Genomic DNA, 16,859 nt, shown 5'->3' on the forward strand with positions numbered 1-16,859 from the left:
AATACTTCTGCTTGCTTTAAGCTAGTGAGTAATGTAAAATTACATAACTAAGACTGGTTTTCATGCAATTGATATTTTTTCATTTTAAACATCAATTAAAACGTTTGATTTGTTTTGCATTTGTTAATGTTATTTAACCTTTTTTAAGTAAATACATTTTACATTCTTCTTATTATTATTATTGTTATTTTAGTTTTTTTTTTCCAGGTTAAAACATCTGCTTTTCGTTGTTGTTGTTTCCAAAAAATATATGTTAATAAAATTGATAGCTTATGACATGAAAGTAACCTGCGATTCTTTGTCTTATCAATATTATTTATATTAGTAACATAAAAAGAGCAACATTTTAGCACTTGGTAGCAGCCGCTTAAATCACGCAAAACAACATCCTGTTCTAACGGAAATACGTAACCCGGAAGTCCTCCTGTTTCCGCGGGTCTTTTGGGGCAAAAACAACTCCGTGCAACACACTGTCTAGAAATGGCGGGTAAGAGCCCAAATGTTTAATTATTTCGTCATTCGTTCTTTATTTGGATGCACTCTGTGACATTAATGAGTGTTTGCATTATACAACCTTGTTGTGGTTGCAAATTCAAGTGTGATTTCTTTAAAGCACTGGGTTAAGTAAGCTAACGTAACGTTATGTTTCTAAACTAAAGCAAATGGCCTGTTAAGCTAATGAGTAGCACTTGAAACGTGACCTAACCGTTGTGTATGGATGTATGTTCATATAACGTTCAATGTGCACTTCGTAGGTCCCGTGAATGATTTGATGGATGCTGGCTGTACGTTGGCGCTCATGAAATGATGTTGTGTTGTGATCTAGCTTATTCCTGGCTAACTCTGATTGCATGCTCACAATCAATGTCAGGAAAATGCAACATTATGTTATCATTACTAATAGAATATTACGAGCAAATTATTATTTTAAAGGTTAATCAGTGACTTATTCCTGTACAGTTTATATAATTTGTAAAATAAATACATAAATAAAAAGTCCTTTGTGATGCATACAAATTATTTAGCATGGTGATTTTCTTTTTAATTTCTCTTCTGTCCACCCAGGAGTTAACGCTATGGAGAAGAAACTTGCTGAATACAAGTGTGATACCAACGAGGCAATTTCCCTCAAAGTTGGTATGTGCTACTTGTTGCTTTCCTGTTATTGTAACCCTTTAAAAAAAAAATTCACACAATGTTTTACTGAAACTAAGATGAAGATGATGCTTTTTCACTTGTAGTTCGTTTTCCTGAGGATGTTGATGATGATAGCACCACATTTCACCCAGAGTTCAGCCATCAAGTATTTGGAGATGAGTAAGTACCATTACTTACTTTGAGGATAAAAACTTTATAACATTTTTATTGACAATTCTGTCTCAAAGAGTGTTTTATGCTCTGGTTGGGGATCAAGAATTATTTCACTTTTAAATTGATTTCATTTTGATTTACATCTTGAATTGAATTGATTTGATTTGTTTAAATATTGTTGTATTTATTTTTTCCTGAATCCAATTTTATTTGATTAAAAAAATGTCATGATTATTAATGATTTAAAGTTGAACATTTTTTATTCAAATAATGAAAATAATTTTTAGCTAGAAAAAAAACACTCATTGAATCATTTATCGAATAAATCAGTACTTAATTTTCTTAGAAAAAAAATCCAGTTTTGATACATCTATTTATTTAACTCTGCTCCACATTAAACAAGTTTTTATACAGTAAAATAAGGCACACAAGTAATCATTAATTTATTTGGAATTCCTGCTAATAAGATGGCACGTCAGTGTTGACCTGAAGTTTACATGTAATCATATCTGAGGAGCTTTTTATGGTGCACTGGAAATTTCCTGCCGGTTCTGTAAACATTCTTAACATTTTTTTATATTGATATTTTGTAACAGATTTTTTTTTTTTACTTCTACTCAAAAAAAAAAAGAATAACATAGTGCCATATCTATATTTATCTGTTTTTTATGCTTCTCATCTTGCTGGCTGTTTCATATTTACTCTGTTTGCACAATGCAGTGAGCTTCAATCAAACACCAGTTAGTGTGTAGAGGACAATAAACCGCTTTACGTGGCGTTTACTGTAAGCTTTTTTCATTTCTGTTGGTTTCCAGTATCTGTCAAACACACATTTTTGTTTGACATCAAAGTGAAGTGTTCTGATTGATGTCTGTTAGTAATATTTCTCCAAAGCTTTGTGAGAAAATAACATGTGCTATTTCTCGTTGGTTCAAAATAAAGAAAAAAATTAAATTGTTCTCTTTGAAAGACCGAAACATTTAACATTTTTTTGGTAAAATGGAAAGTTCTGTGTGTCCCTTGCACTTTGCATGTCCTGTGTCTGTCAGGTGTGATCTCTGCTTCTTAAGCTGTTGAAAAAGTAAACATCTTGCATTATCTGTTAATCCTCTCTTTTATCATCACTTTTGTGATGTTTGGATAAAATCCTGTCATTGTATGGAAGCGATTCTGTAGCATAATTAAAAATAAAAGTTAAAACCAGAAATGCTTTTTCATTTTCAAAATGAAGCTGCATTTTTGTATTCAAAATTAAAATGAAAAAGCAATCTGTCCAAATGCTTTTTCATTTTCTTCCTCAACTCTACTTATTCTGTCATAAAATGATAAATAAAATGGGTATTTGACATTTCATTTTCAAAAAGTTCTCTGGTAAATGTGTAGCAAAATTCATTTAGAAATTTCTAATTTGACAATTAAAATGGATTAATAGAAATGCTTTTTCATTTTCCAAATGAAGGTGCATCAAATGACTCAAAATTAAAATGAAAATCAATCCTTCAAAAATGCTTTTTCCTTTTCTACTCAAAACTGTTTATTCTGCGTCATAATTAAAACAAAAATGCAAAGAGGGGATTGCATTTTCATTTTCACATCCACCCTGCGAACATTGTCGCTTAATTCAATTTGACTTAGCATTTCCAGGGGCGATGACGTCGGTGCTTTCTCCGTGTGTCCGGCTGCTAACAGACAAAGACATGTCTAGGAGCAGTGCGGCCAGGCTTGTAGCTTTGTGTTAGCGGCAGAGGAGAGGGCTTTGTAACGGTTGTGCATTCCTGATGATTGTACACAGCTTCTCGGGACTATATAGTAGCATTTCCGCCTTCCGCTGTCCTCCTTCGGATGCACCGCGGTCCGTCGAAACTTCCCCCCGGACTAGCTTTGTCTTCATACCGGCAGCCGCATTCACATAGCGGAGCGCTAAGCCCGCGATCCGAAGCTCCAGATCGCCGAAGGCCGAAGTGCTGCTACGCAGATCTGAGAAACTCTAAAGCATCAAATGAATGTGTTTCCAGTGGTGTCCAGATAAAATAAAGGATGATGTTATTCCCATATATTTACATCCAAGATGCTCGTTGCCCGCACAGTTTTAAGTACCTCCACGGTAGGCCTGCACAATATACCGCAAATTTATCGTTATCGCAATATCCAGCTCTGCAATATGCATATCGCAAAAGACAGTGAAAATCACAATAAATCGTAAACCTTAAATGTGTTAATACAACCTTATGGCAGCTTGAAGCATTTAACGAATCAAATAAATCCCTTTATGCATTTGACCAATCGGATGGACGCCTTCACCTTGTTGACCAATTGGATGGAGGCCTATTATCTTAGATGTTTGTCTCCTATGTCAACGAGGGTCATTTGTTTATATACCGCAAATTATACCGTTATCGCAATATTAATCTTAAATATCGCATATCGCGAGTTTTCCTCATATCGTGCAGCCCTACTCCATGGCTAATTTTTTAAGCACATATTAGCTTAATGCTAACGCGTCTTTCGGGTCCTTGCAGCGAAGAAAAAGCACTGAACGCACCGATTTAAAAAAAAAAAAAAATTGAGCGAGCAGGCCCTTAATAATAATCATAACTGTAATAAAGCACATTTAGAAGATAGTCTCCTGCAGCTTTGCGCTGATTTTGCTGTTTGAGGACAGCTGGAGCCCCATCAACAGCTCCAGCAGATTTTGCCATGCTAAACGTTTGCTGGTTGGACCAACACGCGCTCATCAGGAATGCACAACCGTCACAAAACCATCTCCTCTGCTGCTAACACAAAGTATATATTGTATATATCTGGGTTACCGTCTTCTTTTTTTTACTTTGTTGAGGTCAAGAGCGGGGGAAATCTCAGAGAATGTAATAAACCAGTGGAAACAGCCAGAGTGTCCTATCGATGTTTACATTAAAAACATTTTAAAATCACAAACTGCTCCGCATTTGTTTATGTCTGATTGTAGAAGCATCTTTAGCACAAGTCTGTAACTCCAGGCCCAGGGGGCCCGTGTCAGACATGTTTTCTAACTAACCTGCCTGTTGGAGCTCCTTATTGACTTAACACACTTGAACCAAGTAACCAGCAGCATATGAGGACAGATTTCTTAAAAACATTTTAGTTTTTGTGGAGGAGGAGAGTTGCAACTGCAACCCAACCCAAACCGATGGAAATTTTGAATTTTTTAACTCATCTGCCGGATGAGGCAGCAGACGTCACCTGTGGGAAAATAAATAAATACAATAGCTGAACAAAAGTGTTGCACTGAGCTGGGAAATTTGAATCTAAAATGACTTACATTGATGCAAGAACTAATATAATTCTCTTTTTTTTGCATTATTTGCACACATAAAAACAAAGGTGTTGCTGACGGATAGAATCTCTGTTTTAAAGTGAGATGTTTTACCTGAAATCATCATCTAGTATAACTAAATAAACTAAATGAACATGCATGCACTCATTTAACGTGTTCTTAGGATGCATTGCATTTTACTTAGCCAGATTCCACTGAACTTAAATAAAAATCCGAAAATGTCAGTCTAAATTTCAAGTTTATGTCAATATTGTCTTTTCAGAATGGGATTTATTACAAAAACACATGTTGTCACAATGAATATCAAGTATCCTTTATTGATAAGTGTTTTTTTTTAAGCTTTTCATTATTAGCATGGATTTATTTATGTTTTGGTTCATGTTTTTGTTGTTTTAAAGGACTTTGTTTGAGTGTATTATAGACAAAAGATGCATTGAATGTTAGTTTCCATCATTCATGCTTTGACCTTTTTAATTAACCAGGACTGGGATTGGTAATTGTTGCTCTGCTGCTTTCAGTTTAAAGAGACTTTGTTATCGGCACATCCATTATTTCATCTAATAATAGTTTTGCATGGTCTCTCCTTCATGCAGTTGCACAATGATAAATCTATCGTTTATATTTCAAAGTGTTTGTTATATGTAATACTCCAAAGCTAAAACCCAGCATGAGGTCAGGGTAAATATTTTTTTCTTCTTCTAGAAAACAATTAGATTTTCTTTTCTTAGACTGACGTAAATTGAAGTCTTTTTATTTTTTACTGCATGAAGGAATGGGTTTTGGTCTTTGTGAGCTGCATGCTTGGATTAAAGTTAATTTTGTCGTCCCTTGTTTTTCGGCAGTGAGATTGCTTTTGGATACAAAGGTCTTCAGATCCAGCTCTTCTACACAGCTGGAAACCTGAGCACGCTCTTCAAAGTGAAATATTCCTCAAAAGTCACCGAAGCATTTGACTGCGTTGAGGTAAGATTTTCATGTTACTGTCACAACATTATCCGTGTTACCAGGGTTTGGATGAAACTGTAGATGAAACTGTGTGATCTTAATTGTTAAGCGTCAAAGCAAAAATCTTTGCAAAGCAAAAAACTTTTATCCCAGAAGCAGATGTGTGGTTTCTAGTAATACAAGATGAGAATATTTCCTCCGAACTTCACTGGAAAAAACAGAATCCGTTGAAAGTGGTCTGCTGGGTGACTACACCAAACCCTTCTCTTTTTTGAGAATGTATTTCAACTGTTAACACACCTCAAACATGTCTTTGTAGTTTCCTATTTGTCCAGGTAGATTCCATCAAAGGTAAAAGCAGTCAGCTGGACTTTTTTTTTTATTTTACCTTTTTTTTATTGAAGACTTTTCACCTCTGCTTTCTGAAAAACAGAGGGACAAGGGCTGTTGATACGCCTCTAGGAATAAGGCGTTTAAGATGTGAATGAAGGGTCACGTCTCCTACCACCTTCTGAGAAAGCATCTTCAATAATAAAAGAGAAACCAACAGCCTTTTTACCTACACCTCCAAGTGAACAAAGCCGTCACAGTTGGGAGTAGCTTAGAAAAAAAGCATAGTTAAAAACACACCATTGATCTAAAGGTGACTTAAAAATATTATGCAAAAACATAAAAAATGTATGCACTTAATTTTCATACTTTTTTCCCTTTTTGGTCTCATTACATGTGAGCAGCAGAGAATAAAACAGTGGGATTTTCAAAATAAAAGCTTGTTTTACAATACTTTTTACCTTTGGGTGTCCTAAGTCTGGATAAATGGACAGTACTAAAACGATAAACATAAAACCTATCCAGTGGGACTTAAAGGGTGTTGTAGAAGAGACAAAACTGGACTGTTTGTACTCTGTGTGTCTAGTTCTTCATGAAGAAGAAGCACTATGAATTAAAAAGACAGCAAATGGTAGACATTAGTGACCGTTTCTGGGTATTATTCCTGCGATTAAACCAGAATCGCATACAAAAAAACAATATTGTAGGAGCAAACTCCTCTGCACCCAGCATCTCCCCATTACTTCGTTCGCGTTTAAAATAAAACAATCCTTCTCCTTGGTTCTTTTTGGACATTCATCATATTATGTTTTCCCATGATGTACATTGTAATTTAGAGAGTTGGATGATAACAGAGCATGCAGGACGTGCTGCTCTCAGGTGGAAGGTTGTCTGCATGATTACACTGCACCGGAAGCTTTAAATCATCACCCAATCACGCCGGACAAGCAAATGACACGCCCACCTTCCACTGCGTTTATCCATAAACACAATTTATAGATCCAGAACTTAACACAGTTCTAAGATAAACGTATACTAGGCAATGTTACGCAACAAATAAATCAGAATGGTCAAGATTCATCATATAACAAATGGCTCCTACAGATATTTTTTAATTTATAAAAACCACCAAAAAGAACCCCACCAATGACGGGCTCAGTTGCATTTTACATTCAGCCAGTTTGCTGATACTTTGGAAGTATCAATAACACACACAATGCTAAGAAGAAGTTCTGAAATATGATAAACGTCAATGAAACCAATTAGAAACTGTTCTCAAGTTAATCTGTTGTGTAGAACTAGGTTTTATTATCCCACAGTAATAACATAATATGGATTTGTCCTACACAACAGTAAGTGCATTGCTGGAATATAAATCATGTAATTACTATATGAAAAACCATTATTATACCAGACAGACTGTAGATTGCTGAATTGTTTGCAAATACGAGAAACTTTACTGATTAGGAATTTTATTTTAACAAATGATGAAATCCAGAGGTGTTTTTGAGTCAGTTGGCTTTCTTCCTCTTATGTTGTCACTTCTCACAACGGACAGTTGACCTGTCATGGATCATTCTGCCATTTTTTTTTACCAAATATGAAGCTTTTCCGCATCATAGTGGTAAATATGTGCTGATTAAAAGAAAAAAAATGTGTACAAACTGAAAATGTGATAAAACAAAATGGACCAATGACCAACATGAAATGGACGTGTTTGTGATGCACTGGCTGTGCAGGTTGTACAAAAAAAAATAGCATTGCAAACATAAATAAACAGACTTGGTTGATAGTTTTAATGATCCTGGAGGAGCAGCTCTGCTCTCTTTGTAAAACTTCATACTTTTTTGTCCCTTTGGCCCACTCTCTTATTTACATATCAAGGGCTCATATTTGGACAAAAGCAGGCTCTAAAGGGGAATGCTTGTCCTGCTTTCTGCTTCTTTGAGACGTTACAAAAGACCACTGGCACCTTTTGAATGCGATGCAACAAACATGCTAATGCAGAAGCAGCAATTAGCCCAGGCTTGAGGTCAAATGATTCAACTCGAGGACATCTGTCCTGACTGTCCTGGTCCGAGCTGTGAGAACTGAGAGGAAGCGTGTGGAATGCTGTTGAATTTTAAGCTGATAAAGTAACAAACTTCAGGGGTTTTTTTCTTTTACAAATAAAAGAGCCGTTCCAGTCGCTGGAGATGAAGCTAAAATGTGATGTGCCACTGCTTGGAGTTGAGCGTTGACCCCTAAGAGTCGGTTCACCTTGTTAAGGGTTTGAGTGCAGCTGGCGTGGAGACAGAGAGCGATGGGGAGCAGCAGAGTTCAGGCTGCATCTGAAGAGGGTTTGTCTCTGAGTGCGTGTGGACGGTCGGGGTGCGGTGCAGCTGGCGAGGGACGAGGGGAGCGGCAGAGATGGAATTGATGCAGCTGCCGCATTGATAAAAGACTGATCAGAACTCACCTTCTCCCCTTTAAAAAAAAAAACCAAGCTAAAAGCAGCACGCTGCTGGAAGTGACCCAGAGATCCCGATTAACGCCAAAGTTTCCTTTGTGCAAATTGGCTTAAAACTCAAAACAATCTAGACATTTTTTATAAATGATATGAATTAGCTGTTTAAACAAGTAAACTTTGAGAAATGGAATTATTGCAGGTTTTCTCTGAACAGTAGATTAAAGAGATGGAATAACACTAATACAGCAAATTAGATAGTTTGTACTCCTTTTGTGGCTATTGTCAGAAATCAAAGACATTAACAAACTGCTCTAAAAGAACATTGTTTGGTTTTATTCACTCCGAACCAAGGCATCTATTCTGGATGGCTGTGCAATTTAGTGTCTAGTATGTAGGAGAGTGGCCGAGACAAAGCGATTTGTTTGTCAATGGCCTTTTAAGTGTGGTCCTAGTTCCCGAGAAATCTGGCTGAACAATTACAATGGTTAAGAGGTATTCAGCTGCAGGTGCATTACTTCCAGTTAGATATTAGCTGATGTCTGAAAGGAGGGGAATTAGCAGGATGTTGTATTAGCCTTTTGTAGTGCATTTTGCTCCGACCTTCTTCATGTCCCAGTTTTTAATGCCGAACAGCAAGGGTCTGTGTGCAGCCATAAAGCCCATCACACATGTAAATGGTGTGAAAGGGCTGCTCAGCAAAGTGTTCTCATGTCAATCCTAGTGGAAATGGATACAATGCAAACATTACAGCTGAACTAACCACACATTGCACTGAGTAAAAAGTCTGAGGGACGGACGCTTTTGTCTCTCGGGCTCTTTGAAAAACCGACGGGCAAATTCATTTGATTGGGTTCACTTGGCAGGATTAGAGGAGAGGCCTCTATAATGCATGGCCCTAAAGGTTTGTTAAGTTGGGGATCAAGTCATAAGATTTCATCTACTATTAGGAGGGAGGGGGGAAATGCATTTATTGTGGCAACTTCATCAGGTATTCATGGTTTAGCATAAGTAGTAAATGTATGGATTGAAGTGGGCTGGTAAAGGGGGCGAGGGGCGGGGGTGGGCTCTGCTCAGCTGACACTTGTAATTGCCTGTTTTCTTTCCAAAAAAACTAAACACACACTTGCTGGTTTAGCAGAAACGTGACCAAAGTGCGACCAGAAAGTTTTCCAGTCCGTCTGGTCTGATGAACTGTTGTGTTCTTCAGCCCGATGATGTGGAGGGGAAGATCCGGGAAATAATTCCCGCCGGGTTCACCTCGAACACGGATGACTTCACCTCGCTGCTGGAAAAGGAGGCCAACTTCAAGCCCTTTGGCACCCTTCTTCACTCATACACGGTCCACAACGAGGAGGCGGGAGAGTTCACATACCAGATTCACAAGGTACCTTCACCTCAGTTTCAGTTTGAAGACCCACTCCGACGAAATTCTTTGTTTTTAACATGTTCTCGTGGCGGGTTTTGAATGATGTATAAAGGAAATAAAGCTCCAACGTGCATTTAGTTGCGAATCAGGATCAGAGTTGTTTGAAAAAGGCCGTAGTTGTGATATTAAGCTCCCTGCTCTCCCTCTGCTTTGCAACAGAGAATGGAAGGGGGGCGGGGTTGCTCTGCGTCCACAGTCGTGCCCACAACAACGCTAAAAAACGGCATAATCGAAATGAAAAGACCACTGGGAACCCTTTAAAAATGGCTCAACACGTTATCGGAGCTGGTATTTGACGTCCATTTGGATCACTAAAATGATGATTTTCTTTTTCCCCCCGGGTCCATCCCAGGTGGAGATCAGCTGCCCCGGATTCCGAGAGTACCACGAGCGCCTGCAGACCTTCCTCATGTGGTTCATTGAGACCGCCAGCTTCATCGACGCCGATGATGATCGCTGGGACTTCTTTCTTGTGTGGGTGCCCTCCTTAATTGACACCAACCCCCCAGCTTTCAAACCAAAGCCTTTTTTGTGTCATTGAAAAACAAAGGCCCCCTTTGAGGCGCTTGTGACCAATTACCAGGCCAGTTTGATTATATTTCCCCCTGTAGGAGAATTGTTGATCAGGCAAGAGCTCCCTTTTGTGTTGAAAGCCCTTTTCAGATTTTTCAGGGGCAAGAGCTGAATTGAATACTGTTGTCTTTTGAAACTCCGAACAATGTCTTAACAGTAAAAAGAGCCTCTGCCAGTGTTTTCTTTACACTGGCACTTATTAAAAGTGACAATGGGGAAAATGGACTGGAGTGATTTTTGAGGAGCTCTAACCCTTCTCCAACCCCTTCTCTTCCTTTAAGTTGCAGTACTCCAATTAAGTGCTTAATGTATTCAGGTTGCAGCAGGTGTACCAATCGGAGGCTGGCTGCTCCAACATGCTGACGCGGGGCATGCAGGGAGGCTCAAATGAACACTGTGGACGAGCGTGTCTGTAATTGACCTGTTTGGCTTTTGTGTTTCATCTGCAGATTTGAAAAATACAATAAGGACGGGGAGACTCTCTACGCAACTGTTGGCTACATGACAGTTTATAATTACTACGTATACCCAGACAAAACCCGACCACGTGTAAGGTAATTGCTGGGGCAGCACGTGCCTTCCCATTCATTTATAGAAGAAAAGGGTGGAAAATTATACATTTCTTTATCGTCTTCCCAGAAAGCTCAAATTACTGGCTTATATAGCTCACCATTCAGGGCTATTTGTGTTTCAGTACCAAACTACAGTGATTTGTATTTGAAAACAAGTTTACAGATTAGCTTTAGATGGGATTTGCTGCATTGATGAATTAGTGCAACCTCATATTTTTTCCCTTCAATCCAAGAGCTTCAGTGTAAAGAAGCAACTTTGACGTTACTCGCATGGCTAATTTGGGTCCACGTTTCTCCCTTTTTATTGTCAACTTGTAACCGAGCAGCCAAATGCTGATCCTGCCTCCATTCCAAGGAGAAGGCCACGGAGCTCAGCTTCTGGAGGCAGTGCACAGGTTTTATTGCAGCCTGCCTAAAGTGCAAGATATCACAGGTGAGCATCTTTTTATGTCATTTTAATGTCAGGGAAAAGGTTGTATAGATGTTTAAGATTACTGCCTTTCCAGTAACAGTTGTAGTCATCCCCCTGCTGTTGGAGGTGATTTGCTTTGAAACTTGTTGAAGATGAAGGAAATGGAAAGCTCCTTTTCAAAATAAAAGCGGCAAGGTTGTGCAGTGGAAAGGCCTGACGGTTTCCTGCAGCCGCATTGTGGAATCCGGAAGGTAGTTCCGGTAGTTCTGGTAGTTGGAGGGAATCATTCCTATCCTGAAAACTGGATAAATCGGAGAGTCCAGGTTTTGTTTCCTCTGTCAAAGCACCCAGCATGTGTCACTGAACCATAAATTTTTTCACTGCTGTTTGTCTTTGATACAGTATTGATACAGTACAGTGAACAGTATTGCATTCAGGAAATCGTGTGTCTACTAATTTCATATTCTGAAATTCTAGACCCAATAACTTGTGTTATAGGGATGCCTGTTACTGTTGTGTTTGTCCCATAAAGTCTTGAATATTATTTTCCTTTCAAACTTATTTTAGCTAAAATAAATAAATAAAAACGGATTTTTCCCCCGACAATTTTTTGGTTTGTTTTTTGTCAAATCTATGTTGAGGACACTACTTTTCTAAAATGATCCGTTACTTTTTAATTCTTAAATGCAAAACTAGTGATGGTGTGAGGGAATCAAATAGTCATGTTATATGTTTTTTAATCTTTAACTTGGAGATCTTCCTCTCAGTATTCTGATGTCTGCCTGCAGCTGAAGACCCTTCGGAGAACTATGTGAAGCTGAGAGACTTTGTGTTGGTGAAACTCTGCCAAAACCTGCCGTCCTTCGCTGAAGACAAGCTGCTCCTGGGCTTCTCAGCGGACATGGTCCAAGAAGCACAAGACAAGCTAAAAATTAACAAGGTGCTGTGTAAAACCTGCAACTTTCAGAATTCAGTTTCACTTTTAATAAAATGCCAGTGATATTGAGAAACACAAAACACTGTTTTCAGCTTTTTTGGTATATTTGTAGATATTACAGACCTCTTATGGTGTTTCTCGATATATGTAATGCTGTATGTTTCCATAGAGGCTGCAGCTGCTGGACTACATTTGTAACATCCTGGTTTACCATATAAATTCCAAAAATCATATGAATCTTTTTTTTTTTTTTTCAGAAACATGCAAGGCGAGTGTATGAAATCTTACGCCTGCGAGCAACAGACATGAGTGATGAAAAACAAGCAAGAGAGTACCGATTAGAGGTGAAGAAGAGGCTCTTTGGACCGTACAGGGTGAGGTTATAATCATCATAAGCAAATGAGGAAGCTCAGAACAGCTCTGAAGATGGCATTCGGAGTTCTTCTCTGGTGTTTTTAAAATGGGTGTGAATGGGAGATGCAGTCCTGCGCCTCCCGTTTGCATGAAATTACAGCCATTTGATGGAGAAGACAAATACTACCTGTCCAGGATCTACTGGATCAGCTTACAGTCTTGTGTCGTCTCTTTTCTATTATGTTACCTTTTTTAATCAGCAGAAAAAAATTGATCTTTAGTTCTGTGAAAATTGATAGATTGCCAGCGCCGTATTGTTGCAGCTACAATGGAGCGCACCAGGCGTCTGCGGTTTTGCTGCTGCTGGAGCTTTTTTCTATTCAGGCACATGTCATTAGTCAGCATTTGCATTTCTTTGGGAGAAATCATTTCACAAGCGTGTGTTTAAAGCACTTTGTCAAAAAGCTGCTGCTATTCAGAATTCTGTGCTTTTCTAAAAGCAGTGCGTGTTTTTTTTTCTCGCTCTGTTTACTTCTGTGCCCCAAGCGAGTTTAAAGTAAAAGCTTAGTGAACAGAAACCATCTCAGGATTTGTCTTTATTCTGTGGTGGGAAACGCTGCATCGATCTGTGCACCAGAATAACTCTCGACATCCTGTTTGCTTATGACATTTTTGGTTTGGGCCGCTCGCTGAAACTTTGCATGCCATCCATTAGAGAGTTTGCTGTCAGCGGGGTTACCACACGTCTCAGAAAAAGGCCCGATCTGACATGGAAAAGGACCCATGTGGTAAAAGGGGGAAGAGGGAATTCCTTGGGAGAGTGGCAGCGAAAGATCTGGTGGCCAGATGCAGAAAGATAGTTTTTTTTTTTTTCCTCCCCTCAGGAGATGTAGCATACAGTTAGTTAAATGATAGAGGCTGCTGCCGTGTGAACTTGAGAGGGATTTCTGATCCTAAGTCCCCCCAGACGACATCTGCAAACACAAATTTTTTTTTTTCATAATATATGTCCTCCTAAACAAAATATTCTCATAACGTCAAGAAAGTTGCAAAGGAATACTAGTTTTTTAAAGTTTGTACCTTAAGAGGTCAAGCATTTGAGCTTCTCTCATTCCTTTTTCACCTTAAACTGATTTGAAGTGATTTTCTTGTGTTACAACGGCTATTTTCTACAAAGAAATTAGTCATTTTCCACTCGTGCCAAAAAGCTTTAAGGGTGAAAATCACTTAAATTGAACAAACGGGAGCATTCTTATTTTTAGACCCATCGCTCTTTGACCAGGTACTTTTTAGGAAGTAAACAGAAAACTCCTTCATGTTCCCCATCAGAAGTTTTTTCCCCGTTTCTTTCCGAGCAGCAGAACATTAGGAAAAGACCTGCAGTCTGTGACTGACATGGACAAAATACTTGGTTCCCCTTCTCTTAAAGTCCCCCTCTGATCATCTTTTGATCTATTCTATTCTTTTATTTATGATGCCAAATTTAGCCAAAACCAAAAAGAACGGTGTCTTTTTCTAGGACATAGTTTCTGCAGTACGGCAGGAGTTCATCAGAAATGTGCCTTTTAGTTGTGGAACATCCCCGCTCCCTTTCCCTTCCCCATTACTGAGAGCTCAGAGCACTGAGCTTGTGGCCTGTCCAGCGTTTTCACTATGGAACAGATGGGCTGGTTTTCTAACTGCACTTTTTTGGCTCCTCCGGTTTTTACAAAGATTTGAATAAAGAAATATTCAAAAATGCCATTTTAAGCCTCATTTTCTTTATATGTGTCCTCCATCATCAGAAAAATGCCACAAGAACATGTTAGAAATACCCAAAACATGATTTTCGTCTAAGTGGGACCTTGTTCAGGAAACTATCCCTAGTGTGAAACATGGTGGAGGCAGGGTTATGGTTTGGGGTTGCTTTGCTGCATTGGCTATAGAGTCTTAAATCTGTAAAAAGGTACAATATATAGTTCAAACAATGAAATATGTACACATTGTGCTGCCTAGAGTCAGAAAACCTGGTCTGTTGCAGGTCATGAGCTTTCCAACCACACATTGATCAAAATTAAACGACAGAAACGCCAAAAGAGGGCTCAGAGCAAATCATTGGACTTTTCTGATCGGCCTTCCTTGAGTTCTGATCTTAAATCCTATGGAACATCTGTAGATGTTTTTTGAACAGTAGTGCTTGTGGTGTTTGGTTCTGAGAAATGTACCACAGCTTTTTACATTTTAACACAAGTTATATCTGGAATACATTCTGCCTAATCTTTTGCTGTGTATAGATGGAATGAAAGATTTTAGGATTGTGAATTGATAAAAATGTCTGCCTTTATTTTTTGCAGAAGAACCAGAGGGAGCTTGCAAAAATGAAGAAATGCCTGCGGCCAGAAGAGCTGGTGTCCCACATGGGTCAGATGGACACTCAGACGCAGCATGAGGAGCTGGAGAAGAGCTATCAGGATGTGGTGGAAGGCTACAGGAGAATCATCGAGAGGATAGCCACACATGCCTGATTTGAGCAGGAGAATCCACAGAGGAGCTTCCAGGCGAGCTCTCGTCTCTACAGACTTTCTGCCTCAACCAAGAAGGAAGTTTCTGTTGAATCTTTTTGTAGTAGCTGGTGAGAAGGTTCCTACAGAAAAAGCCTGTCCGTTTCTCGACTGAGTATGATGCATTAGAGGAGGCGTTTCTGTTAGCTCTGTGTGTGAGGTTACATGTTTGATATTTCACAGGTGATACCAGGACCTCCATCCTTCTGCTTCTTGTCCATCATCAATGTTTTTAAAGATATTCTGTCAGCTGCTCTCAGAGTGTTATGAAGCACTTCATTCTGAAACTCAAAGGTGTTTTTGTATATTGTTCAAATGAGGCGATTCTTGATAAGAAAAAATAAACAAAATTTGTCTTTATTTAGATCGCGCTATCGTTGGTCATTCAATAATTTTCATTAAAAGATTAAAAATCAACTAAAACATCTAGGGGTGTCACCCATGCTTTGTTATAAAAATTATTTGGAAGAATATTCCTAGTCATCTTGCTGCAAAAAGGTGCTTGGGGTGGGGGGTGGCGGGGGGTCTTTTTGCATGACATTCACACAGATTCTGCAAATCTGACAACACTTCCTTCACATCGTGTTACAGAGCACTGAGGATCCTGGTACCATGCACCATGACTAATGAATAGACCGTCTCACCTGATAGGCTATCAGACGCTCCACGGGTACTGGGATTATTTTTCTGGCAGTTTTCAAAATAAAATTGACCATATTTGTAGTGACCACATTTTTTTTTTTTATTAAAAAAAACTGTTAGTGTTCATAAAGTATGTGTAACTGTTTGGAATCTGTGGAAAAGACAGAGCTACAGAAATTTTGGGAGTGTTTAACTGTAAATGGATAGATTTTTACCTACTTACAGTTCACTTTTCGATCACCTCAGTGAATCCGCTTTCACTGATTCGCACAGGTGGTTTGGCAGAGATTTTTACACCGAATCCCCTTCCTGACACAACCCTGTATTTTATCCTAGCTGGGGATAAATAGTTGGGCAGTAGCGCAAAGGGACTTGGCCAAAAACCCACACTGGATGATGCTCATTGCACCTCATGGGAAATGAACCTTGGTTTCCCATGTTAAACTCATGTTGCATCAGAAGTATTTGCGTTTATTTAGCATTTGGTTGTGAATGCATGAACATTTGAGGCTAACATAAATCCATTTTTTTAAATAATCCCTGCTTATTTTTGGGAACAATGTTTTACAGGATTTCACTGTCAAATTCTCTCATAGCTGTATCCTTAGAGTAGATTTATGTGCTGTCAGTGATGGTTTTATTCAGTATAGATTTGATTTATCATGTCTGCTGCCACAGATCTTTGCACACCTCGTTCACACAATTCAGCATTTATTTGTTGTATTTTTAACTTCTCTATAAGATAGATTTTTAAAAGGTCCAAACTGATAATTCTCCAAATTCCTGACTGTTTCCTTTGCAAACTAGCCCTGATTGTGAACTACATAATCATTGTTGTCATTCCTCTAATATCTAAAATCTAATATGTTCTCTTACTGCAATCATTACTTTCAGGTTTAAAACATATATTAGGTTCATTTCTGATCTTTCATGTTTGGAGGTTTTCAGTTGCAACATGAGTAATGATGCAAAACGACCTAATAAATAGTTTTCCCACAGCCTCAGAACTGAGCCGTCAACACGAATATCTTGAGAAATTGTGCAGGTTTTAGTGT

At 38.6% G+C, this 16,859-nt stretch overlaps 1 protein-coding gene across 1 annotated transcript; it reads left to right on the top strand.

Moving 5' to 3' along the window:
- Positions 1-372: 372 nt before the first annotated feature.
- Positions 373-15,526, top strand: hat1 (histone acetyltransferase 1). Its single transcript, XM_004081755.5, has 11 exons — positions 373-487; positions 1,066-1,137; positions 1,242-1,317; positions 5,467-5,587; positions 9,556-9,732; positions 10,127-10,248; positions 10,797-10,901; positions 11,246-11,352; positions 12,120-12,271; positions 12,526-12,642; positions 14,956-15,526. The coding sequence occupies exons 1-11, from the start codon at positions 481-483 to the stop codon at positions 15,124-15,126; spliced, it is 1,227 nt and encodes a 408-aa protein (XP_004081803.1). The 5' UTR covers positions 373-480; the 3' UTR covers positions 15,127-15,526.
- The last annotated feature ends 1,333 nt before the right edge of the window (positions 15,527-16,859 follow it).

Source organism: Oryzias latipes, chromosome 21, assembly GCF_053564925.1.
Source record: "Oryzias latipes strain Hd-rR chromosome 21, Olatipes_Hd-rR_3.1".
In the NCBI taxonomy this organism is placed as follows: Eukaryota; Metazoa; Chordata; class Actinopteri; order Beloniformes; family Adrianichthyidae; genus Oryzias; species Oryzias latipes.

Bases quoted from the DNA above. Each gene is read 5' to 3' on its own strand.
- hat1 (XM_004081755.5), top strand. The intron at 11,353-12,119 runs GTGAGCATCTTT...GTCTGCCTGCAG, and splicing joins TAAAGTGCAAGATATCACAG to CTGAAGACCCTTCGGAGAAC. The intron at 12,272-12,525 runs GTGCTGTGTAAA...TTTTTTTTTCAG, and splicing joins ACAAGCTAAAAATTAACAAG to AAACATGCAAGGCGAGTGTA.